The 26,012-nt window shown below is 48.8% G+C and overlaps 1 protein-coding gene across 1 annotated transcript in view; it reads left to right on the top strand.

Moving 5' to 3' along the window:
- The first annotated feature begins 6,197 nt into the window (after positions 1 to 6,197).
- The window catches only part of LOC136620482 (oocyte zinc finger protein XlCOF8.4-like), a 31,592-nt gene continuing 11,777 nt past the window's right edge, over positions 6,198 to 26,012 (top strand). Inside the window, exons 1-6 of the mRNA XM_066595276.1 lie at positions 6,198 to 6,220; positions 18,437 to 18,580; positions 18,683 to 18,877; positions 18,954 to 19,077; positions 19,154 to 19,218; positions 21,397 to 21,517. Coding sequence (XP_066451373.1) covers positions 18,503 to 18,580; positions 18,683 to 18,877; positions 18,954 to 19,077; positions 19,154 to 19,218; positions 21,397 to 21,517 — 583 coding nt within the window. The 5' untranslated portion in view covers positions 6,198 to 6,220; positions 18,437 to 18,502. The remainder of the gene's footprint in view (positions 6,221 to 18,436; positions 18,581 to 18,682; positions 18,878 to 18,953; positions 19,078 to 19,153; positions 19,219 to 21,396; positions 21,518 to 26,012) is intronic.

Here is a 26,012-nt window from a genome sequence, read left to right as displayed (position 1 = left end):
CACAGATTGCACACCACTGTTCGTTGGTCGTCTGCGCTCTCACTAAAAAACATCCACACCTTTGAACACCTAGCCCTCTGCACGGAAGCTTGCTGCGAGGGGGTGCTTTGGGAAACAGTTGAGGGATTCTTCGCTCTAGCCCTGCCTCTACCCCTGGCCACTCCACTCTTCCAACCTGTCCTGCTTTTGCACTTGCCTTCCCCTCTAAAGCCCTGTCCTCAGTAGGCTTAGCAAACCAGGTGGGGTCAGTCACCTCATCGTCCAGCTGCTCTTCCCCCGAATCCTCTGTGCGCTCCTCTCTCGGACTTACTGCCCTTACTACTACCTCACTGACAGACAACTGTGTCTCAGCATCCTCACCCACAAAAAGCTGTTGAGACAGTTGCTGGAAATCCACAGCCTCATCACTTGGACTCCGGGAACTTTCCAAAGGTTGGGCATCGGTCACGACAAACTCCTCAGGTGAGAGAGCAACCGTTTTTTCCCACTCATGGCAGTGACCTGAGAAGAGTTCCTGGGAGTCTGTCTGCTCAGAATATATCATTTTAATAGAGTGAGGAGACTGGGAGGAGGGAGGAGCAGCAGCCAGAGGATTCAGAGTTGCAGTCCCTAGGCCAGGAGTAGTGCACTGCGTAGAAGACTGGGTGGTCGATACATTGCCGGAGGCGGTTTCTGCCATTCACGACAGGACCTACCCGTAAATTGGGATATGAAGCTGGGGACCCCAGAAACTTGCCTCTCTCCTAATCCCGCAGCAGCTGGCTGTGATTCACCACGCCCATGAACTCGGCCTGTGCCCACACCCTCACTTGGACGTCTGCGTCCTTGACCCTTACCCCTACTCCTGGGACCTGCTCTATTCTTAATCCACCCCTATCATGGTGGATTAAGAATAGAGCAGGTCCCATATAAATTACCCCACTGTACAGCACTGACAACTGTGGCTTAATTCACCGCACACAGAGACTTGAAGATAGCGGAGGCTCTATGCTGTGACTTTAAAAAATTAACCCGCTGTCTTGCGCTGATACCTAGGGGTAATTTCTCGCAGAGACTTGTAGATAATAGAGGTTGTGTGGAGTGGGAGAAGACTCTAAAGCCAGTGGATAGTGCTAGTAACTGCGTCTATCTCAACCCCACCAAGGAAAGGGTATTGTGAGACGCTCTGCACAGTGGCAGAGCTGAAATACTTTGCAGTGGCCCAGGTAATATTACAGTACTGTTTAGCGGTGAGACCTCTGTCTAATGCACTGCGGACAGAGAACGGTATAACTGAAGTCGTTTGCAGTAGGCTAGGAAATATTATAGAGCAATTTCACAGTGAGAGCTGGTTGTACGGCACTGCAGGCTGAGAATGCTATCACTGAAAGGCTGGGAACAGGCCTAGATGCGTAATACAAAAATGGATGCACTACTGCTTCCAGCAAGCCACAACTATAATGCACATGGACAGATGTAGCCCTAAGATAGACCGTTGGGGTTATTGAAGACAGGATCCTACTCTAACTCTTTCCCTATATCAGCAGCAGCACTTTCCCTAACCTCTGCCAGCATGCATCTGAGGCGAGCCGCGGGTGGGACCAGTTTAAGTACTCGGCGGTCACCTGATCTCGAAGCCACTCACTACTGTGGGGAGAGGGCTGGCACAGCAGGAAGTGGTAATGCCTTCCCCCCAGTTCTATTGGCTAGAAAATGTCGCTAAACATGCGGGGAGGGGAAATGAAATTGACTCGAGTACCACGTGGTGTTCGTCTCGAGTAACGAGCATCTCGAGTACCCTAATGCTCCAACGAGCATCAAGCTCGGACGAGTGTGCTCACTCATCTCAATGCGGAGGCTTCCACTCCAACATCTGTGTATTTGCGACATTGGTTGCATGCACCCACTCTGCTTATTCATCAGGGTCTCGAGTGACAGACCCCGGCCGATCAACTATTGGTGACATATCCTGATGATAGGTCATCAATGGTATTTCCCTGGAAAACCCTTAAGGTTTCTAGCATTAAAGATACTGTCTTTCCTGTGGGTAGGGTGGTGGGTGGATATAAACCGACTTTGCACAGAGAGAGTTAGTGGGACTTTAGATTAAGGGCACGTTTACATAGAACAACCTGTTGGCTGCAGATGCTCGACAGGTCGTCCCAGCAATAATCGTTCCTGTGCTTTTACGACATGATGTTCAGGTCTGGTGACTGTGCTGGCTAGGGAAGATGCTGAACCCCATCTTCATAGTCCTGAAACCACACCTGGACATAGCAAGCTGCATGGATAGGGGTTTTACCATCATGGAAAAAAGCATCTCTGTGAGGAGACCATGTCTGTACTGTGTGCGCCAGTGGTTGGGCCTCATCAGCCAGAATGTCACTATAGTCCTTGGCAATTGCCCTCCCTTTTCAAGGTGATGAAGGGCACTGCAGAAACCATGAGATAGCTCCCCAAACCATGACCGATCCACCACCATGCTTGACTATGGGAAGCAGACGGGTGGGATGACAGGCTTCACTGGACGTTTACCAGATATAAACATATTCTATGGAGGGAAATAACATAAGGGGGTATTCATTGGACCAACCACATCAGCAGAGCAGGAGTTGTGCTCATGGCACCACCATAGTTGTCTTCATGTATTCATTTATGTATTGCTGCTCTGCTATAATAACTCAGTTTGTGGCGTTCTCTCCTCGCTGTAATGGTCGAGAGGATGCTGGAAATAATGACTGAGCTCAGCAGTCACTCTGGCTGCAGTTGTCTTCTTATTAGAAGTCACAATCCGCTTCACCACCTTCTGTCTCTTTCACTAAGTCTACACTTTCGGCCATTATTGTGGTCATCAGATGATGTTTTGCCTTCAGGGGTGGATTCTGGCACCATTTTTGATACTGTACCTCCTGGCATACCAAGTAAACTGGTGGTTATGCTGACAGATGCAACGGCTAGCTTGGTACCATAATCCCTAACATAACATCAAATGGGTTGCTGGTCACGCAACTGGATATGCGAATGTCTGCCTATGCTTAGATTACTATGTAATGCCATGTGGAGGTCTACCCAACTGGATGGTCTGCTGTGTCTCAGAGTCCCAAGCCGTCACCTGAAATAATGCAAGTTTATTATCAATTTACACATTATTATCCCACGATTTTTGGCACATCAATGTACACCCTTTACAAAAAAAAAAGTTTCTACAAAACTTGGCCTACTGTTACATTTCAGAGAGATATGCAAATGATTAGAGTTGTAGCGTGATTAGATGAACAGTCTTGCCACCCCATGCCGTAAGTGATTTCACCCTTGGTGTATAAAAAGGCTCTCAGAGGCTATTTTTGTATAATTGACCTCTTTTTCCACATGTGTAGGGCTTGTTGACCACTAGACACGACTCAACGATACAATCAAAGAGATTTAAGCCAGTTATGCCACTTTCACAAAAGCGTATGTAAAAATGCTGCATTCTACTGCGTGCAGAGCTGCTTTTTTGTGCCCATGTGCATGCACTATACTGCATTTTTTGTTCAGTAACAATTGCAGACAAGCCAGCTGATGATGTCACAACTTTTTTCCCCCTCCTGGTGGCATAGTAGCCTGCATGTGAAACGCAGTATTATGCAAGCAATTATTTATTTAATAACACTTGTGTGAGGGTGGCCTCAACAGCACTGGAGAGGGGGGAGTATTATTGGAATGGCTGAAGCTGGATGTTGTATCAAGAAATTGCACACAACCTGGGTCTTTCTGACTGTCAGGAGGTGTTGGGACCAGTGGATGGGGGGCACACAAGGTGACCGGGCTCAGGACGCCCCCTACAGACCACCAGTAGAGAGGAGCGTATGACCAGACTGTTAGGAGGTGTTCGGACCTGTGGATGGGGGCACACAAGGTGACCGGGCTAAGGACCCCCCGACAGACCACCAGTAGAGAGGATCGTGTGACCAGACTGTTAGGAGGTGTTGGGACCAGTGGATGTGTGAGGGCACACAAGGTGACCGGACTCAGGACCCCCTATAAACCACCAGTGGAGAGGAGCGTCTGACCAGACTGTTAGGAGGTGGATGTGTGAGGGCACACAAGGTGACCAGGCTCAGGACCCCCCTATAGACCACCAGTGGAGAGAAGCATCTGACCAGACTGTTAGGAGGTGTGGGGACCAGTGGATGAGGGCACACAAGGTGAACGGGCTCAGGACGCCCCCTACAGACCACCAGTAGAGAGGAGCGTCTGATCAGACTGTTAAGGGCTGTTGGGACCAGTGGATGTGTGAGGGCACACAAGGTGACCAGGCTCAGGACCCCCCGACAGACCACTAGTAGAGAGGAGCGTATGACCAGACTGTTAGGAGATGTTTGCACCTGTGGATGCATGAGGGCACACAAGGTGACCGGGCTCAGGACACCCCCTACAGACCACCACTAGAGAAGACCGTCTGACCAGACTGTTAGGACGTGTTGGGACCAGTGGATGTGTGAGGACACACAAGGTGACCGGGATCATGATGCCCCCTACAGACCACCAGTAGAGAGAATCGTCTGATCATTCGGCAGCCATGAGCAGCTCTAACTTTTTTTGCTGTCCAGCATCCAAAGACAGGTGGCGCCATCATCACACCTCTGTGACTATCGGAACCCTTTCCAGGCATTTAGCTGAAGAACATTTGAACTTATGGCGCCCATTACGTGTACGGCCTTTGACACCCACCCACCGTCGCCTCGTGACGCATGAACTACGGAGTGAAACCAAGTTGTCTTCAGTGATGAATTCCGCTTTTGTTTGCTCACCGACAACGGTTGTGTTCATGTCTACAGACCTAGGCGTGAGCGCCTAAATCCTGCCTTTGCTATGGTGCAGCACATTGCTGCCATAGCTGCTGTGATGGTCTAGAGCTCGTTGCATATGACAGTCGGCCCCCCTAGTAGTGGTATGAGGGACAATGACAGCTCAGTGATATGTTCAGGACATCCTGCAGCCTCATGTGTTCCTCTCATGGCAGCTTCTAAGAGGTATTTTCCAGCTGGATAATGCCCCACCACAACACAAGGGTGTCACAGGAATGTCTTCACCGCATTGCCACACTGCCATGGCTGCCTGGTTGCCAGATTCATTGGCAATAGAACATGTATGGGACCATCTGGTGTGACAACTCCCAAAGGCTACAAGTTTACACGATCTATAAGCTCAGTTACAGCAAATGTGGAGTGATATGCCACAGGATACCATACAGGACCGGTATGCCTCCATGCCCGCCCGTATCTTGTCTTGTATCCAAGATAGAGGCAGCTCAACCGGGCACTCGAGTCTCCATGCTCCCCTGCCCGCTTATCACATAATGATTCCATGCTAGAGGCAGCCCAACATGGTCCTAGAGCCTCCCTCCAATGGGTTAGTTCTCCACAGTAAATTAACCTTGTCCTCTGATACTGTAATCACTTACTTATATCAATGTTTGTGTTACTAAGTAACAGTCTTCTTTTGTCACCCCCTCTCTCTGGTAACTTAACCCTTCCAATCCCAATCACCTGGTAGGCTGACGTTCTCCTTTATGCACCTCCTGAAAATGCTTGGAAACTGCAGATGTATTAACTGTATTGGTGTGAACACTGCCTGACAAATGTTTACGGATCCTGACTTTTAGGGGACAAGTAGTGCAACCCACATGTAACGAAATATACCCCAAATGTTGAGTTGCAATTAACCTGAAATGTTATTTTATATGTTTAAGGGCTTATTCACACGGGCGTCAGTGTTTGTAAGTTTGCCCGGCGGCGACATAAATACGTGTGAAGGGGCGCACATATGGGGAATTTAAATGCAGAATTGACAGCGGCATTTAAAGGGTTAATAGCCGCGATTGGCTGCATGGCTGATTGCAGCTATTGCCCATGGGTGTCAGCTGATGCCTGCGCTGTATGAAGAGAGGTCACCCGCAATCTCTCTTCATACATACCCTGATGCTCCATGATGTAAATGTACGCCGTTGAGTGGGAAGGGGTTAAAATAAACAATAAACACATCTCCGTCCTGATGTCTTGATCCGCACACGGAAACTGCACCTCCTTCCACACAACAGTCCTGGATTCACTGAGCTGATCATGTGACCACTGACATGCCTATGACATCACCGCAGGTCCTGTATGCACTGAGCTGATCATGTAACTCCTCCTCCCACCCATGTGACTCACATGACTATGACATCACCACAGGTCCTGTAAGTACACGGCTGCTCCAGGTAAGTACAATGTCCGACTCCTGTATGTAATGTGCACCGTGGAGCTGATGCTGCGTCTCTGCAGTGAGCGGGGTTCTGTACTAGCGTCCTATAAGATGAGGGGCCCCAAGATACGTGTAACCCCCAACTCAGTCCCCCACACAGTAATAATCCCCTCTACATAGTAATGGCTCCTCTGTACCCCAAACTAATAAGCATTATTTGTGCCCCTGACAAGGTGATAGCGGCCCCTCTGTGTCCCCCCCCCCCCCCCCAAACAACAGCAGTCCCTCTATGCTCCCCCTCCCCCTAAGTAATAGCGGCCCCTCTGTGCTCCCCTCAAGAAGTGGTGATTTCCTGCTACCCATTAGCGGCACCTTTGTCCTTTCCCACCATGTAATAGCAGTCCCTGTTTGCTTCTCCCCCAAATAGCAGTCCCGCTGTGCGTCTCCCCAAAGTATTGGCGGTGCCTCTATGTATCCTCGTTTATTAGTCGTCCCTCTGTGCTTCCCCAAGTAATGAAGCTCCCCCCAAAATAATAATGGTCCCTTTTGTACATCTCCCACAAGTACTAAGAATTCCTTTCATATACCTGCCCCCCCAAATACTAATGGTCCGTCTGTGTTGCCTCCAAGTGATGGTGGTTACCCCCAAGTAATAGCAGTCCCTGTGTGTCCCTCTGAAGCAATGATGCTCCTCCTCCCAAATAGCGGTCCCTGTGTATGCCTCCCCCAATAATAGCGGTCCCTGTGTATGCCTCCCCCAATAATAGCGGTCCCTGTGTATGTCTCCCCCAATAATAGCGGTCTCTGTGTATGTCTCCCCCAATAATAGCGGTCCCTGTGTATGTCTCCCCCAATAATAGCGGTCCCTGTGTATGTCTCCCCCAATAATGGCGGTCCCTGTGTATGTCTCCCCCAATAATAGCGGTCCCTGTGTATGTCTCCCCCAATAATAGCGGTCCCTGTGTATGTCTCCCCCAATAATAGCGGTCCCTGTGTATGTCTACCCCAATAATAGCGGTCCCTGTGTATGTCTCCCCCAATAATGGCGGTCCCTGTGTATGTCTCCCCCAATAATAGCGGTCCCTGTGTATGTCTCCCCCAATAATAGCGGTCCCTGTGTATGTCTCCCCCAATAATAGCGGTCCCTGTGTATGTCTACCCCAATAATAGCGGTCCCTGTGTATGTCTCCCCCAATAATGGCGGTCCCTGTGTATGTCTCCCCCAATAATGGCGGTCCCTGTGTATGTCTCCCCCAATAATGGCGGTCCCTGTGTATGTCTCCCCCAATAATGGCGGTCCCTGTGTATGTCTCCCCCAATAATGGCGGTCCCTGTGTATGTCTCCCCCAATAATGGCGGTCCCTGTGTATGTCTCTCCCAATAATGGCGGTCCCTGTGTATGTCTCCCCCAATAATGGCGGTCCCTGTGTATGTCTCCCCCAATAATGGCGGTCCCTGTGTATGTCTCCCCCAATAATGGCGGTCCCTTTGTATGTCTCCCCCAATAATGGCGGTCCCTTTGTATGTATCCCCAAATAATGGCGGTCCCTGTGTATGTCTCCCCCAATAATGGCGGTCCCTGTGTATGTCTCCCCCAATAATGGCGGTCCCTGTGTATGTCTCCCCCAATAATGGCGGTCCCTGTGTATGTCTCCCCCAATAATGGCGGTCCCTGTGTATGTCTCCCCCAATAATGGCGGTCCCTGTGTATGTCTCCCCCAATAATGGCGGTCCCTGTGTATGTCTCCCCCAATAATGGCGGTCCCTGTGTATGTCTCCCCCAATAATGGCGGTCCCTGTGTATGTCTCCCCCAATAATGGCGGTCCCTGTGTATGTCTCCCCCAATAATGGCGGTCCCTGTGTATGTCTCCCCCAATAATGGCGGTCCCTGTGTATTTCTCCCCCAATAATGGCGGTCCCTGTGTATGTCTCCCCCAATAATGGCGGTCCCTGTGTATGTCTCCCCCAATAATGGCGGTCCCTGTGTATGTCTCCCCCAATAATGGCGGTCCCAGTGTATGTCTCCCCCAATAATGGCGGTCCCTGTGTATGTCTCCCCCAATAATGGCGGCCCCTGTGTATGGCTCCCCCAATAATGGCGGCCCCTGTGTATGGCTCCCCCAATAATGGCGGCCCCTGTGTATGGCTCCCCCAATAATGGCGGCCCCTGTGTATGGCTCCCCCAATAATGGCGGCCCCTGTGTATGGCTCCCCCAATAATGGCGGCCCCTGTGTATGGCTCCCCCAATAATGGCGGCCCCTGTGTATGGCTCCCCCAATAATGGCGGCCCCTGTGTATGTCTCCCCCAATAATGGCGGTCCCTGTGTATGTCTCCCCCAATAATGGCGGTCCCTGTGTATGTCTCCCCCAATAATGGCGGTCCCTGTGTATGTCTCCCCCAATAATGGCGGCCCCTGTGTATGTCTCCCCCAATAATGGCGGCCCCTGTGTATGTCTCCCCCAATAATGGCGGCCCCTGTGTATGTCTCCCCCAATAATGGCGGCCCCTGTGTATGTCTCCCCCAATAATGGCGGCCCCTGTGTATGTCTCCCCCAATAATGGCGGCCCCTGTGTATGTCTCCCCCAATAATGGCGGCCCCTGTGTATGTCTCCCCCAATAATGGCGGCCCCTGTGTATGTCTCCCCCAATAATGGCGGCCCCTGTGTATGTCTCCCCCAATAATGGCGGCCCCTGTGTATGTCTCCCCCAATAATGGCGGCCCCTGTGTATGTCTCCCCCAATAATGGCGGCCCCTGTGTATGTCTCCCCCAATAATGGCGGCCCCTGTGTATGTCTCCCCCAATAATGGCGGCCCCTGTGTATGTCTCCCCCAATAATGGCGGCCCCTGTGTATGTCTCCCCCAATAATGGCGGCCCCTGTGTATGTCTCCCCCAATAATGGCGGCCCCTGTGTATGTCTCCCCCAATAATGGCGGCCCCTGTGTATGTCTCCCCCAATAATGGCGGCCCCTGTGTATGTCTCCCCCAATAATGGCGGCCCCTGTGTATGTCTCCCCCAATAATGGCGGCCCCTGTGTATGGCTCCCCCAATAATGGCGGCCCCTGTGTATGGCTCCCCCAATAATGGCGGCCCCTGTGTATGGCTCCCCCAATAATGGCGGCCCCTGTGTATGGCTCCCCCAATAATGGCGGCCCCTGTGTATGGCTCCCCCAATAATGGCGGCCCCTGTGTATGGCTCCCCCAATAATGGCGGTCCCTGTGTATGGCTCCCCCAATAATGGCGGTCCCTGTGTATGGCTCCCCCTATAATGGCGGTCCCTGTGTATGTCTCCCCCTATAATGGCGGTCCCTGTGTATGTCTCCCCCTATAATGGCGGTCCCTGTGTATGTCTCCCCCTATAATGGCGGTCCCTGTGTATGTCTCCCCCTATAATGGCGGTCCCTGTGTATGTCTCCCCCAATAATGGCGGTCCCTGTGTATGTCTCCCCCAATAATGGCGGCCCCTGTGTATGCCTCCCCCAAGTTCTAATGGTCAGTGTTGCCTCTTGTTAGGTCTGCTACCTGTGTCTTCCGCTCTCTTGCTATTCTGGCCAGATGCCGGCATCGCTCCGCTTTTGCTGTTTGAATGTACTCTTCGTTGTATTTTCTACCAGCAATGATGGAGTTAGTCTCTGGCACTCAGCATTTCTAGGTCGTCACTTTCAGGTCTGTTTGTTCCTGTATCTGTTTATCTAGTATGTTCTTTGCCTTATGCTTTAGCTTGTCTGCGTCTGTCCATTTGTGTCTAGTTTTTCCATTGTTCCTAATTATGTGGTAGTCAGACCTGTTCTGTGCTTTGTGTACATTGTCCCTTTTTACGGTCAGGGATAGTCAGCCCCAAGGTTCCATCGCGGGGCCGTTCCTATCAGGCAGGGGTTGCTTATATGCAGGGGTCTTCCTGCTTAGCTAAGGGCAAATTACCCATCTGGGATTTCCCTGCTTTGGTACCTCTGACCACTGGGGTTAACCCCAAGCCATACCTGGTCCGGTGTAAAATCCAGATTTGGTTAGTTAGCCCAGTTGGTCTACACTCAGAGCCATAACAGTATTCTGCCGACCCCACCTGCCGGGGTCTTTTAGACTTGTTTCAAGAATTTGTTTAGCAGAGAGGTCTCCAAGAACAGATGCTACCATATTTGTACAGTCTGAACAGTCGCCTGAACTCCATATCCTCTGACGCAGCGGTATCGCAGTCTTCCACAGCAGATGCAACTCAAGTCTTGTTCCCACAGTCAGTTTCTGCGACTGGATCCGGTCCTCGATTATCTGCCATCGAAAGTTACAGGGGAGATCTTAGACGATGGCATGGGTTTATTAATCAGGGCTCGCTACACTTCAAGCTGTTGTCTCGACAGGTATTGGCCTGGGTGAACCCATTTCAAGGGGTGTTTGATGAGCCTGGTTAAATTATTGCGGCTTCCTCCTACCTGTTACGTCTATGTCAGGGTAGTCTCACTGTGGGGCAATACGCCATTACGTTTAGAACCCTGGCTCTGGAGTTAAGTTGGAACAATGAAGCCATAGTAGTACCATTGTGGGAGGTCTAGATGGGTCGCATCAAAGATAAGTTGCCTGGTCACGAGGTTCCGAAGACTTTATCTTCCCGGTGTGAGAATTGATCTCCAGTCCAAGTAGATGACCAAGGAGGCTACTCAGGAGAAGAGGTTGATCCGCCTTGCACCCAAGTACCAGAGACTGCTTTTTGTCCCGCCTACTAACTTTTTGTCTAATGATCCTGTGCCCATGCAGGTTGATTGGCTCAAACTATCAAAAAAGGAGTGCATATGCAGATGTGCCAAAAATGTGTGTAAGTATTGTGAGGCCCAGGGGCATAATGTCCGTACCTGTCCTCGTAAATCAGATAAGCTCTTGAGTCAAGGGTCAGTGGGAGTGGCTACCCTAAATATAAATCAGTCTTCGCCAAGATTAAATTTACCGGTGACTTTGTCCGTGTCCAGTAAGCAATTCCTTGTGACAGCCTGACTGGATTGTGATTCAGCAGGGAATTTATTGCATCAGGCCTTGGCGGACCGCTACTAAATTCATGGGGGACTGTCTGAAGAGATTTCTGAGAGTGACTAGTATGGATGGAAGTACTCTTCCTGAGACCATTTGGTTTGTCATTAAGTTACTAGATCTGAAGGTAAGCATTCTCCAGAAAATTTCCTTGCCGGTCCTCCCAAAGTCCACCAGTTCCCTGTTGCATAATCCTATCTTGGATTGGAGCTCTAGGAGGGTATTACATTGGGCATTATTCTGCCATTCCAAGTGCCTGCTTGCAATGCGACCTTGTTTGTCACTCCTCGAGGCCTCAAAAACTCCAGGGTCGGCCAGGGAGGTCTTCGTCACTGCAGTATCCTGCAAATCTGACGCAGAGGTCTTCGTTTAGTCATGACAATATTTTGTCTACTCTTCCCTCACCTAATCGGAAGCAATGACCTAACGATATCACTCCTCCCAAGCAACCGAATAGCTCCACCTGTCCACAAATGGTGCCAAGAGCGGAGCCATGGACAGTTCATTTCCAGACGAGTTTCTCTGTCTTCATGTGGACATTGCGAGACTATCTGCTCGTGTTCTCAACAACAAGCCATGAGACTTTCTCCAGAATGGGTCTACTGTAAAAAATAGTTGCACTGAGCATCTGCAAGGTCATACTTCATTCTCTGAGTACTTCATTCTTCTCATAGATCCAGGAGGATGAGGGGGCGTATGGGGGTACTGTTAGGTCTGCTACCTGTGTCTGCTGCTCTCTTCCTATTCCAGGCAGATGCCGACCTCACTCTGCTTCTGCTGTGTGAATGATTTTTTGTTCTATTTTCTAATAGCAATGACGTTGCTGTGTGTTTGCTCTAACATTCCTGTACCTGTACCTGTTTATTTTGTATGTTTTTTGCCTGACGCTTTAGCCTGTATGCGTCTGTCCATTTCTGTCCAGTCTGTGCATTGTTTCTGTGGTAGCCAATCATGTTCTGTGCTTTGTGTACATTGTCCCTGTTTCCTATCAGGAATAGTCAGCCCCAAGGTTTCAGCGTGGGGTCGTTCTTGTCAGGACGCTTACCTTGCTTATAGACAGGGGTCTTCCCATCTTCCTGCTTAGCTAAGGGCAAGTTGCCCATCCAGGATTTCCCTGCTTTGGTATCTCTGACCACTGGGTCAGCTGCGAACCATACCAGGTTTGGTTGGTTAACACAGTGGCTCCACACACAGAGCCCTAATACCTCCAACTAATGTCCCCCCCCCCCCCTGCCAAGTAATAGCGATCTCTTTGTACGCTTCCCCTAGGTAATAGCAGTCCCTGTGTGTTCCCACCCCCCAAGTAATGATGCTTCCCCACCCCAAATAGCGGTCACTCTGTATGTCTCCCCCAATAATAGAGGTCCCTTTGTATGTCTCCAACTAATGTCTGTCCCTCTGTGTGTCTCCCTCAAGTACTAGTAGTCCCTCTTTGGCTTTACAAAGTAATGGCGGCCACTCTACGTTCCCCCTCAAGTAATAGCGCTATGAGTTGTAATTACCCCATAAATCTATACAATGAGAGAATACAACATCTACACTTTGGGTATGGCACATGTGTAACGCAGCATTTTACCGCTGTGTCAGCCAGTGGTGTACAAGCACATTGCTGCATAGGGCAGGGATTTTACACTGTGCATGGTATTTCCCACTCTTAGCGGCGATGCGTATGAACTCCGCACATACGCAATGTAATTGCATTTGTATAACCTATTATGTTTTATTAAATAATAACATAGGGCTTGCTGAATGAAGCTTACTAGAAAAAATAGAATAACAAACCAGACACAACTGGAAACGCTGAATCCCCAATCATTCGTATAACACTTAAACGTAAACCACAAATAGAAAGGGGACATAGGGACTGAGGAAGGGAGGGGGGGGGGGCATCTGCCTTTCTATCATGTTTAAGTGCGTTACTCATAGGTGCCATCCTGCAGTTGTTTGGTTGCTATGGAGGTGATTCTGATGTCTGCCCACATGGCCTATGTGCGATAGAAGCCTTTTCATCCAGTCTAAGCCCCTCCATATGCTTAATCTCATCCATCGCCTCTATCCACGCAGCCCTTGGAACTTCTATACTCTGTTTCCACAACCTGGGCATTACCTGCCTCATGGCCATGCTAAGAAAAACTTCAACAGGCCCATTTTGAGCAATGGTGCGGTGCCAGATGAGATGAACAACAACGCAAGTTTCAGGGTCAGTGACTCTCTACTGACGTTCCTAAATGGACACATTACATCCTTCCACAGGAGGGCCACCATGGGGCAATCCCACCATATATGGAGCATCAAGCATAGCCCAGCCCAGCACCGCCAGCAGATGTCCAAAGTGGATGGGAAGAAACATATACCATTGTAAAATAACTTGTAGCTTACTGGATACAGACATTTTGTGTGTTAACTGAAAAGCTCTATTCCACAACTCTCCGGGAAAAGACCTGCCCAATGCTCCCTCCTATGCCCCGATCCATCTAGGCGCTCCTCTCGTAGCAGGCTATAGACAACGAGACAATGTACCCAAGTGCCTTAGAGGAGCAGCACAGCCTCTCAAAGGTGGTGAGCAACCAACCCTGTTCTGGTGTTATCATCCCCAAATAGCTATGTATCTGGAGGTATTGCATCCAAGAGCATACCCCTCCCCCCACGCAGGTCTGTCAATGGCCGAAAGCCCCTTGGGCCCATCACCTCCGCCACCCTGGAATCCGTTCCCACAGGCAAGAATCCTAGGCTGCGCATACCCAAGGTAGCCGAGACCTGCAGATTCCCCACTAACGTAGTAAGAGGCCCCAGGACCGAGAACCCACATCCCCCTCCCCCCCATGCCTTCCTACCCGGGACAAAGCCCACCTGGTTTCCGTGGATAAGCCGAGGGACCAGGGTGTGCAGTCTATTCACCAGCATTTTTGAAAATAGCTTCAGATCACAATTAATGAGTAAGGTCGATTGGTAATTGCTGCGCGCCAGAGGATGCCTACCCAACTTTGGTATTAGGACTATGTGTGCCTGTAAGGCCTGAGGGGGAAAAGGGCAGCTCCTACATAATACAAATGTAAAGCGTGTAGGATAATATCGGCAATTAGGTTACCGCATGTTTTATAAAATCTGGGGGAATACCCATCTGGTCCTTGGCTTTACCTGACCTTGATTCCCTGTAGAACTTGTGTGAGCTCTACCACATCGAGATCCTGGTCCAAACCCTCGGCCTGCTCCTCAGAGAGGGGTCCCAGAGCGTTTCGGTCCAAGTACTCCGACATAGCCACTTGGCCCAGGCTCCCCGGAGAATCCCGAGGTCCCTAAATATTATAAAGTTTAGAGTAAAATAAACGGAATTCGTCTAGGGTCTGCTGCAGAGAGTGGGCTTGCTCCCTTCCCACAGTGCTTATGGAATGTACATGTGGATAGGCAATCCTAGGATGAAGTGCCCTGGCCAACCAGGTGCTGCTCTTGTCACCGTACTCATAATACCCGGATCTCATTTTGTCCCTCTGACAAACAGCTTTTTGATCAAGAATTTCTAAGATTTTATATCGTAATTCCGAGATTTCGTCTTTGAGCGCGGCAGCTGGTCGGGATTTGTTGGTTGTTTCCTTGTCCCTTAGCACCCGTAACAACCGGGTGAGTTGCAGAGTGTGTTCTGTTTTCAACTTGCCCCCATGTGAAATGAAGATGCCTCGAAAAAAGCACTTCGGGGCCTCCCACTTTATAGCACAGGTGTAGGGTCCGCACCATGATCCAGCTTAAAGTTTTGTATGGCTTTGGTGACTTCGCTCATAAAGGCGGCGTCCCTAAGTAAATTGCTATTCAGACGCCATGTGGGAACCTGACCCTCATGTCCCCCAAGTCCAAGGAAACAAATACTGGTGAATGGTGGGACCATATAAACACATCTAAGGAACACTGGGGGGCCCCATCCAACAGACCATGAGAAACAAAAATATAATCAATTTTGCTATAGGAATTATGGGCCATGGAATCAAAACTGTAGTCTTGCTTATCGGGATTGAGGATGCGCCATGGGTCGATCAGGTCCATACTCACGAACATCTTTTGGACTTCACGAAGAGTGTCCCGTAGAGGAATTCAGGCGAGGGACCAAACACATATTAAAATCTCCGCCCAGGACGATCACTGGACCACGAATTCCAGCAGTCCCCGGAGAACTCTGGAAACAAAGCACACCTGACCCACGTTGGGAAAATACATGTTTGCAACCATGTATATCTTGCTGGCGATGAAGAGTTTTAAAGATATTCCTCCCTCGTCTCTCTACAGCACCAAGATTGTTGAGGCCACGGACTTATGAAATGCTAAAGAGACTCCACAAGTCTTGCTCTCCAGATGCGTGGAATGGAACCGCAAGGGGTAAAACTTTTTTTTACTGCAATCCGGAAGACCAGAGTATGGAAAGTGTGTCTTCTGTAGCATGGACATCATGACACGGTTTTTGTCTAGCCTGTTCAGCACCTGGTTCCGCTTGTTAGGGCTATTGAGCCACCTTGCATTAAAGGAACAGATATTCATGTGAGCCATGAGACTGGTTTGGTGTATCGTGTTCGTGGTAGATCTGTGCTACAGGAAGGCAATATTCCCTGGAGTTGTACTTGAAGTAATAGGGAAGAGGAGAGAAGCAGGGAAAGGTGGGTGGGGTAACAAATTTAACAGCAACAAAAAATAACATTGCAATCTGCAACTCCGCATAGGATAGTCAGCTATCGGTTGACAGACATCTTTACGTCGGTCACTGCAGTCCTTAGTTGGGGAAAGGGCTAGGTCAGCTCCGCATTTCCCGCCACACCTCTACCCCAGCATGTGACACAGACTATAACTGGCATCCAAGAGATCAGGACAGGTGAAGGAAAAGCCAAGAGTGGCCCAAAGGCAAAACTGAGGTAAAGTAAGAGGAGAAGATGGAACTAGGGGACAGATCAGACATGAACAAGAGGAGGAATGGAAGCAGAGAGAGCGAACAGAGCAAAATTAAAGGCAAGTGGGGGGGGGGGCCTCCCTTTCGTATGCTTGCCCCTCTCTCAGTGAAGCGAGCATCTAGGGAACTGTGCCCTGGTATAGGCGAGTGATCCTCTCCATTCTGCCCCCGGAGTAATTGCGACACGCTCCTTAGTCCAGAATTGTTAGGTGTCTGGAGGTCCTTGAATGTTCGAGTTCTAACAATCAGGGCCAGGCTCATAGTGTCTGTTGATGTTTGGGGCATGCCCTGTCTGGGCTAGATATTCAAATGAGCACCTGGGGAGGGGGGTACTGTTTGGCCCCCAAGAGGTTTTGCCATCTCTTGTACAGGCGCAAGGTAGAGAAAGTTCCCCTCCGATGGTCACTGGATGTGTTCTCTCATCAGCTGGGTTTTATCGCCTTTGGTGATGCTTCTACAATCAGATCTGACTCGTTGCCATTTTCCTCTTGGTAGTAGAATAGTTGGCACCCCGTGGCTTCTGCTAATCTGGGAGGAAGATCACTGGTCATGAGGAACTTCGAGAGGTCTTCCAAGAATTTGAAAACTGTGGTCTCATCTCCTTCTCCACCCACAAGTTGAAAGGGATACCACCATTGGTAGCGTATTCCCCAGTCTTTTAGGGCCAACAGTAAGGGGCAAAGGGCCCTCTGTTGCTGCAGTGTCCTCTTGGACAAGTTCAGCAATATAAGTAAGTCCTTGCCTCTAAATTTGATGGTGCCTTGAGAACTAATTCGGCTTAAAATCTCCTTCGCTTTGTAAAAATGGATCCTACAGACCACATCCCTTGGTTGTTCTGGATCTGTGGGTTTCGGGCCCTGCGATTTGTGGATCCTGTCTATCTCGATCGCATTGTTCGGAGGTCTTTTCAAAAGTCTCCAAAGCACTTCGGCGCCCATGCCTCCAGTTGTATATTATCAATTTCCTCACTCAGATTATTTCACCTGTGGTGGTTTTCAGTATCGTCTATGTAGGAAGCTAACTCAGCAATTTGATTGACATGGTCGCACAAGATTTTGTGGTGGTCGTTTATATGTTGGAACTCTAATTCTTGACTTTCTTCAGCCTTCTTCAGGTGGTGCCCGATTATGTTGGATCTCTTTCTGAAAGGATTCAAGTGCCGATTTCTGTGACAACGTAAATTGGGCAAAGAGATTATCTAGGTCCCATCTGGTTGGGATAGCTCTAAGGTGGTCCCTCCAATTCCAGTTCTCTGCTTCGATGTCACAGGCTAGTCTGATTGCTCGCCCCTCCTCCTGCGTGTGTGCCCATGCTGCACCACTTTTAGCATCCTGTGGGGGCCTTTGTGAGGCATTCTCTGCGTATGTGCAGAAGTGGGACCTGGGCCTGCTTTTGAGCCTTGTTGGGTCTCTCCGTGTGTATAGAGGGCTGTCCTCTTCTGCTCTGTCTAGTGGAGGGATGCAAAACTGTCCATTTGATTTCCCTTGAGCTGCAGTGAAGGGGGTCTCCGTCTTTTCTCTTACCCCTGCATCTCTGTGGGAGAGGAGAGGGTCCCAGTGAGGCTGCCCACTCTTCCCCTGTGTCATGTGGGGCTTCAAACGGTTCATTGGCCTCTGCAACGCCCCCCCCCCCCCTCTCCCACTGCCTTCAAATTTGCTTCTGGTGGCCTGGCCTCCCTAGAGGTAGTGGGTTTGGCCTGTCCTCCCCTCCCCATACCTGTAGTGTTCTCAAGAGAGGACTGGGGTCTGTCCGGAGCACCCTGGGATCACCTTCTGGTGTGAACGCCTACTCCTCGTGCCCAGCCAGGCGCTATCTTGGCATCCATATACGGGGCTGCCGGACATCTTCTATCAGGTGATGGGGTGCTGTTGCCGCAGTGACTGTTCAGGGATCCATCCCCTGTGTCCAATTCGCTGGAGCCTTCCAGACACGCATCTCTTTTACTTCTCTCTCTTCTCTGCGGCGGTGCCGGGGGTTACCATCCTGTCCATGCTGGGAATGCTGGTCACCGCTGGTTGTAATAAAACTGTCCAGGGGACCGGAATTCTCCTCCTGAGTCTTGGCAGTGAGGGCGCCTCTTCTTATCTTCCCCATTCTGTCAGGTGGACTTGATTGAAGCTATGGATGCCTATGGATACACTTTAAATGCCTGCCAGGAAGTGAAGCTCTGGAGAGACACGTCTTATCTCTCCATCCGCTAGGCCACGCCCCCCAAAAAGTGTTTTTTTTTCTACATGGGATTTTTTTGTGGTTCTTACATTTGTTCGTCTTTTTTCCATTCAGGCTCCGGCATCCTAGTATCGTTTATTGGGATCTTCCATATGAGAACGTTTTTCTGATGAACCAAGGATGGATGGGAAGAGTAAGGAGATGGCAGAGAGTCTATTACATCTCACCCTAGAGATCCTCTATCAGCTTACTGGAGAGGTGAGAGATTCTGATGACGTCACATGACATCATTCTTGATGATAGATGGACATGACTGAGAAGGTGAGGGACTCTGTAAATGTATGTAACACCATTTATTAGTCCGTCTCTCATCAGGATTATACAGCAGGGAAGAAGACCTCTAGTGAGCGCCGGCAGAACTTTGTGCCTGAAGGTCATGGAAGAACCCTGAGCCCAATAACGGGGCCTTCAACTCACTACCCGATACATGAGGACTTCAATGGGCAGAAAATCCTGGAACATGTCTACAAGATGACTGAGCTGCTGACAGGAGAGGTGACACTGCGGGGAATGGGGGGCATTATACAGTAACAGGAGGGCTGTGGAGGATGACTGTATATTGTGTTGTCAGGTTCCTATAAGGTGTCAGGACGTCTCCGTCTATTTCTCCATGGAGGAGTGGGAGTATTTAGAAGGACACAAGGATCTGTACAAGGAGGTCATGATGGAGGATCAGCAGCCCCTCACATCACAAGGTAATAGACATATAGAAGTACACATGACCTTAAGTACTTGAAGATGGAGTCCAGTCACTGTATGTGTGTCTTACAGATAGATCCAGTAAGAGGACATCACCAGAGAGCCGCCCCAGTCCTCTCCATCCACAGGATTATCCGGTACGTGAAGAAACTCCCTATAATCTGTAGAATCATGCGCTTCCCGTTTGTTGTTTAGTTTTGGCCACCATAAGGATCAGCGGCGGCTTGTGCGCTTATCCTGCAGTTTAACCCCTGATCGTTCACTATGTGACATAGGAATGTGGAACAATCAACGATTAGCGAACGAGAACTGCACAAGAATTTGTTTGTTTATCACTTGTTATATGCAGGCATAAAAATCATCATTTGCTCATTTACACAATTGTTTAGTCATTCACATTAACTTTATAAACAAGCTGCAGGAGCAAATGAGTGAACTGTCATCGTCCGCTGGTGTGAATAATAAATCTCTTAGAGCAAAAGTCCCCTAAGAGAAATTGCTTTCTACACTGACACAACTTAAGGCTCATCTATCTATGCTAAATCATAGTTTCATCTGTTGGTATCTTTCAAATGAGATGATTTTTCTGATGACCTCGCCAAGGATGGATATGTACATGAAAAGCTCAAGATGCCATGACGTATGTCCGTTATTACGGTCGTCCTGACTTTTTCATCACATTTACGTGTAATCCTGGGTGGAAGGAAATGACATAGATATTGCTGCCTGCTCCACGATCGTCATGACATCCTAGCAGGAGGATTTCGCTTAAAGTTAAATAATTAATGGTGTTGGTAACAAAGGGGCGTTAGTTTGGAGGGTGCGCTGTTTTATGTATTCTGAATGGCAGAAGAGGTCTTCCTCATACATGTTGTTGTGGCTAGACCAACGCATTTCTCCGAACAGAATAGATGATGTTATCTGTGCGGAGAAACCAAAACCTGAAGAAGACCCTTCCCTTTATGAAATCATCAAGGCTAATATGATCCATGGGCCTTGTGGTAATTTAACCCCTAATGCACCCTGTATGAAAGAAGGTTGCTGCAGCAAAAAGTATCCTCGACCCTCCTGAGAGACACACAGGAGACGACAGATACCCCAGTGGCGGTGAAGAGCCCCGAAGGACGGTGGTCTCTCCGGTGAGATCCATGTGTAACCCTGGATAACCGCTGGGGGGCCTAATAATCCTGTTCCTTCACCTACATTTGTTGTCCACATAAAGGACCATTTATACCCAATGATTCTCGCTTAAAAATTGCTCAAAACCTTCTTTTGAGCGAGAATCGTTGGGTTTAACTGCACAAAAATCATGCAGTTGCACGAGTCATTCATCGTTGTCCTTCAGCTAGCTGAAAAAGAACGATGAGCCTTATCAGGACCGCGTGCTGAGTTCTCAGCCGGAACACCTCTGATACTATTGTTTCAGCTGGTATACCGCTCGGAGAACACAGCAGGAGTATGTAGAAGACAGCGTTCCAGCTGTGTTCTGCATACCCCGCTCAGAGTGCCCAGCTATATATCAGCTGAGCGCTCCGTGAACACAGCAGAAGTATGCAAAAGACAGTGTTCCATCTGTGCTCTGTATACCCTGCTCAGAGCGCTCAGCTGTATACTAGCTGTGCACTCCATGAACACAGCAGGAGTATGCAGAAGACAGCGCTCAAGGTGTGTTCTGCATACCCTACTCGGAGCGCTCAGCTGGGCGATCCGAAAAGACAACAGCTGTATGCAGGAGATAGCGGTCCCACTTGTCTTCTGCAAATACAGCGGGAGCTTTCATTAACACACTTATGCAAAGTGAACGCTCAAAACTGTCGCTCAAATTGTCGTTTGAGCGAATTTTGAGCGATCATCTTGCCACGTAAACACACGCAATGATTATCGCTCAAAAAATGTCTTTTGAACGAATGTTGAGCGATAATCGTTGTCTAAACTAGGCTTAACATAGAGTATTGCAGTTCTGTAAGATCTATACAATACATGTAAATATGGTAATAAAGCCAGCGGCCGGGCTTCATTTGGTCTTGTAAATGATAGTGATGAGATCACATTATATGAAAGTGGTCGATACATCAGCAGTTCTGAGGCCGTCTGGAGAATTCTGGGGTTTCCCATACATGAAAGGTTTCCAACAGTCGTTCATCTCGCTGTTCCTTCCTACTATGTATGGAAATGTAAGTTAGACCTGCAGCTGGTTCCCTCATATAACTACTGCTGTCCTGTCATTACTGGTCATTATGCTAATTAACCATCTTCTCCGCTCATCTAACACGTTCCTCTACATCTGTCTGACTTTTACAGTATTTGTTTCCCAGCTTTTCCCTCAGGGTAATGATCTGAAGAATATTGATGCTGCAGCCATAGTGGTAAAAGAAGAGGTAAATGTGAGGGGTGATGAGCGGTGGAAGGAGGAGATCCCTACAGACACCCGCCCAGGTGAGTAGTAACCACGGAGTAATGCAGAGAACAGTCACATCTTCTGCTCTTTCATCACCTGCAATGTTTTTGTGTTACATTTTTAAGCTCTGCGTTCTGTCAGATTGTTCAGCTGCGTATTCATCCATTTAGCCGAAACACAAATTAAATGTGGATGAAAATGTGATATCGCTACAGGAGATAACCCGTGACGAGCATTTAAATATGCCGATCTCTTAAAAGGTTGTGTTTAGGGATTCCCATAAATGACAACCAAGCGTTTTCATACCATCTAACTCCTGAGGATACATATTCCTCCTGTGATAATTTGCTGGAGCTCACCGCTATGTTTGGGGTGTCGGCAGGTCTTACAATTCGGACATATTGAGGGTAATGGCTATATATGACATAGTTTCTGCAGCAACTCCAACTGACCCCACCAGATAGACGCAATAGGGGACTAGAGGAAGTAGAGCTCTTCTGTAATCAATAAAGCATGACCTAGTGCAGCATAATATTAGTGATTGTTTGCCTGCCTTTTTAGAGCACATTCCATGCCCTCCCCCTTTATTCTTTGCCTTCCCCTACATTGTTGTTGTCACCACTGCTATTTTCTGTTCCTTTTGCTAATTATTAGAGATGAGTGAGCATACTCATCAGAGCTTACTCATTATACTCATCAGAGCTCATTAGCATACTCGAAAGTACTCATTACTCGAGGGAGCACAACGCGATATTTGAGAAAATTTTACCCTCTCCTCCCCGCATGTTTAGCGGCTTTTTTAGCCAATGAACATGCAGGGAAGGCTTTGGCACCTCCTCCTATGCTGTGCCAACCCTGTGCACGTCTATAGCAGTGATTGGCTGGCCGGATCAGGTGACCTAGGATCATAAAAACTCAGGTCACCTGATGCTCGCCTCACACGGAGGCTGGATTAGCTGAGGGACAGAGCTGCTGTGAATGAGGGAGAGCGTTAGGCTGGGTTCACACAGGACGGATTTGCGGCGGTTTTGCCGCGGATTGCCGTTGCATATCCGCACTGCGGCAAAACCGCTGCGTTTGCAGTGCAATGTAGCACAAATGAGATTTGCCAAAAAGCTATTCTCACAGGACGGATTTTTTTCCGCACAGCCGCAGTGCGAAAATGCAACTGCGTCGCGGTTTTAAAAGATGCAGCATGTTCATTCTTAGGTCGTTTCCACAGCGCTGCGGATTTTTCCGTACGAAAATCCGCAGCAAAATCCGCAAGCCCAAATTAACCTTTGAAGCGGTTTTGCCGCAGAAGCAGTCCCGCCTGGGACCAGTAGTGCGCACAAAGCATTCACAAGCATCCCGGCTGTATACTGCAAACTGTTACCAGTTCTATACAATATACTGCTACTGGCGTACACAGACTATATAGGAACTAACAAAACTCCTCTCATGTTTCATTTCTTTATTTGTTTTTGGCTGAAAGCATTTGCGTAATAGGCCCAAGTGTGTGTCCTGTCCATGCGCACTATATAACAAGACTGGACTCACTTTACTCTGTCTATTTTTTGCTAAAGTGTGCGCAAAATACCCTTAGCCTGGGTTCACATAGGGCGGATTTACCACGGATTTGCCGCGGTTTGCCGTTGCATATCCGCACTGCGGCCAAACCGCTGCGTTTGCAGTGCAAATGTGTTTGGGCAAAAAGCTGTTCTCACAGGGCGGATTTTTTCCGCACAGCCGCAGTTCGGAAATGCAACTGCGGCGCGTTTTTTCAAGATGCAGCGTGTCCATTCTTTTGACTTTTCCGCAGCGCTTTTTTTGTCCATAGGCCCTCATGAACGCTGCCAAAACCGCTATTAAATCCGCAGTTGCTTTTGTTGCTGCGGATTTTTATAGCGGTTCCGCAGAAGATTATAAAGGACTTGCTTTAACACGATTCTGTAAAAAAAATGATTGCAGCAAAAGATGTGAAAAATCGTTGGCGGTCTGCCCGCGACAGATTCAAAAAATTCGAAAAGGACATTGAGAAGAGTGGTTCTTCCCCATCCAAAAAAAAGTGCGCCCATTATGACGAGTCGAAGTTTCTATGGACAAGTCGAGAATTGCGCCCGTAAGTGCACTTCCAAATTTGCATGCTTCTACGGTGCCTTGTCTTGCGTTTAATGTTGTGATTACTGTATCAAACTTTTTCTTCCTTTTCCTTCAACAGATCCAGTGGGAATATTGAATCGTCGCAAGTGTCTGAGGAGTCTGAAGTTCGGGAGGGTACCCCAACCTTGGATGACAGCCAGCTGAGCCTTACAGATTCGGAAGCCTCTTCTGGTGCCCCAGAAGTGATGGATTGCATAGCGTCTCGCAGTAGTAGTAGCAGAGCAGGGAGTAACAGTCATGTCAGTTCCGAGTGGTCAGGGAGTAGCGTTTCAGCTAGACCGCAAAGGAAAAACAACCAATCCGATGCAGCCCAAGAAATGCTCAATTTGTTGCGCCGCGCTGACACCGAAGATCAGTGGGATACGATGGGAGCATCAATGGCGGCCCGCATCCGCGAGCTTACATCAGAGCGTCAGTGGGCAATTGCACCTGTCATTTATACAGTTCTGGAGGTCTTTGCATCACCCCGGCCTATTGCAGACGGCTGTGATATTAATATGGCAATGAAAACAGCGGCCTTTGCGGTACAGCCGGGCCTACGAATGTTGTCTCCACCCCAATCTTTCCATGATCATCAAGAAAGGGTTTCTAGGACTATCCCACGCAGTATGTATCTCCCGATACTTGATACATCAAGACTATGACAGGCAGTTCCACATCGCAATCCTCTTTTATGTGATTGATGAACACCCCTTTGCCGCAAAGAACGCAAGCAACTTCCTCTGTCTTGTACTCACCACCACCCAGTTCTCAATCCGGAAGTGGGGCAGGGTTGTTCAAGAGCTACACGACATTGCATTGATCCAAATGTAAAAAGCGAACATCTTTGTCTAAATGCTGCCGACTCCTGGGACACTGCATAGGATAGCCGTGTGTCCAGGAAATCTGCATTGATGGTCATGGGAAAGATTAGGGAAAACTTCTATTTATGACTACGGATTCTCACTGCTCTGCTTCAAAAGACATCTGCAAACACATTCCTCCCCTCCAGTTACATCACTTTGCTGGGTTCACACAGGGTGGATTTCCAGCGGACAATCCGTAGGGAATTGCGCCGTGGCAAATGCACCTGTGGCCGCTAATCCCAGGAATAGCCAGCCAATGTGGACGAGATTTCTCAGAAACCTCGCCCAAATGGCACACCTAATCCGTAGCAGCAAGGACAGTCAAAGCCAGCGTTGCGGCACGGTTTCCTCGTCCGCAGAATGTCCATTTTGCCGCGGCAGATTTGCCGTCCCATGTGGACGAGATTTCTGAGAAATCTCGTCCACATGGCTGGCTAATCCCAGGAGTAGCGGCCGCAGGCGGATTTGCCGCGGCAAAATTCCGGACGGAATTTTCGCGGCAAATCCGCCCCGTGTGAACCCAGCCTAATATTCCCGCTTGTGGCCATCCCCTCCTACTAGGGAGTGCTGTCCTCAAGGGAAAAACGTGCGACGAAGCCGCTTCAAAACCCGCAACTCAGTGCTGCATGTTTTGAAGCTGCACTTTCTCGCGATTTACTGCTGATGCCCAAACCCAAAATTGCTGCTGGGGATATAAGGTCTGCAAACGCAGTGAAACGGAACGGGAAGGAATATGTTTGTTTGTTTTCTTTTAAATTGTAATCTTTTGGGCACTTTTTTTTTTTTTTTTTTTATCCCGCTTGCTGTCCTCCAAGTTTGGGATAGCAACTTCTCTATTTCTATGCGAACAACTCTGTGATTTTGTGTATAAACATGTTTTCTTAATGTAACCAACATACAATTTTTGTGTACTTTTCTAATACTTTATATCTAAAATAAAAAAAGACACTGGTGTGAAATATTGGCATATGGCTGCCTGTTCACGGACGTTTTTGCATTGCGTTCCCCGCGGTGATAATCCGACCGCAGGAAGTGCAATGCTTGCTTTCCATGACGTTGCTATGTAAAGCTCTACACCCCCCCAGCCCACGAGCAGTTTGACACGCCGTAGGATAACACAACACACGTGGACAGGCTTCCCAACCAATCAGCAGATTAAAAAAAAAAAATGTAAAAAAGAGGACTTGGCACAATTCGAATTGGCACAATTTTGGACAACTTGTGTCAAAGTCGTGAGAACAATTTTGGCACCCTACCTTTCGCAAGAAGTGTTTTGGACAAGAATTGCTGTTCTAACTTTTATACACGCTCAAATTTGGAGGAGTATGCATTAGAGATGAGCAAGCATACTTGGTAAGGCAATTTACTTGAGAGAGCGTCCATTTTTTTTGGAGTAACTGCTGGCTCGTCCCTGAAGATTTCCCTAAAAAAATTTCCCCCGTATCCCTGAGGATTCCTCCCTGCCTCCCACCCAAATCTTCAGGGACGAAACAGCGGCTACTCGAAAAAGGCGACTCTCTCTTTCTCGAGTACATCAGCTTACCGA

This window comes from Eleutherodactylus coqui, chromosome 3 (genome assembly GCF_035609145.1).
Source record: "Eleutherodactylus coqui strain aEleCoq1 chromosome 3, aEleCoq1.hap1, whole genome shotgun sequence".
In the NCBI taxonomy this organism is placed as follows: Eukaryota; Metazoa; Chordata; class Amphibia; order Anura; family Eleutherodactylidae; genus Eleutherodactylus; species Eleutherodactylus coqui.
This window is presented reverse-complemented; position numbering and strand designations above follow the sequence as displayed.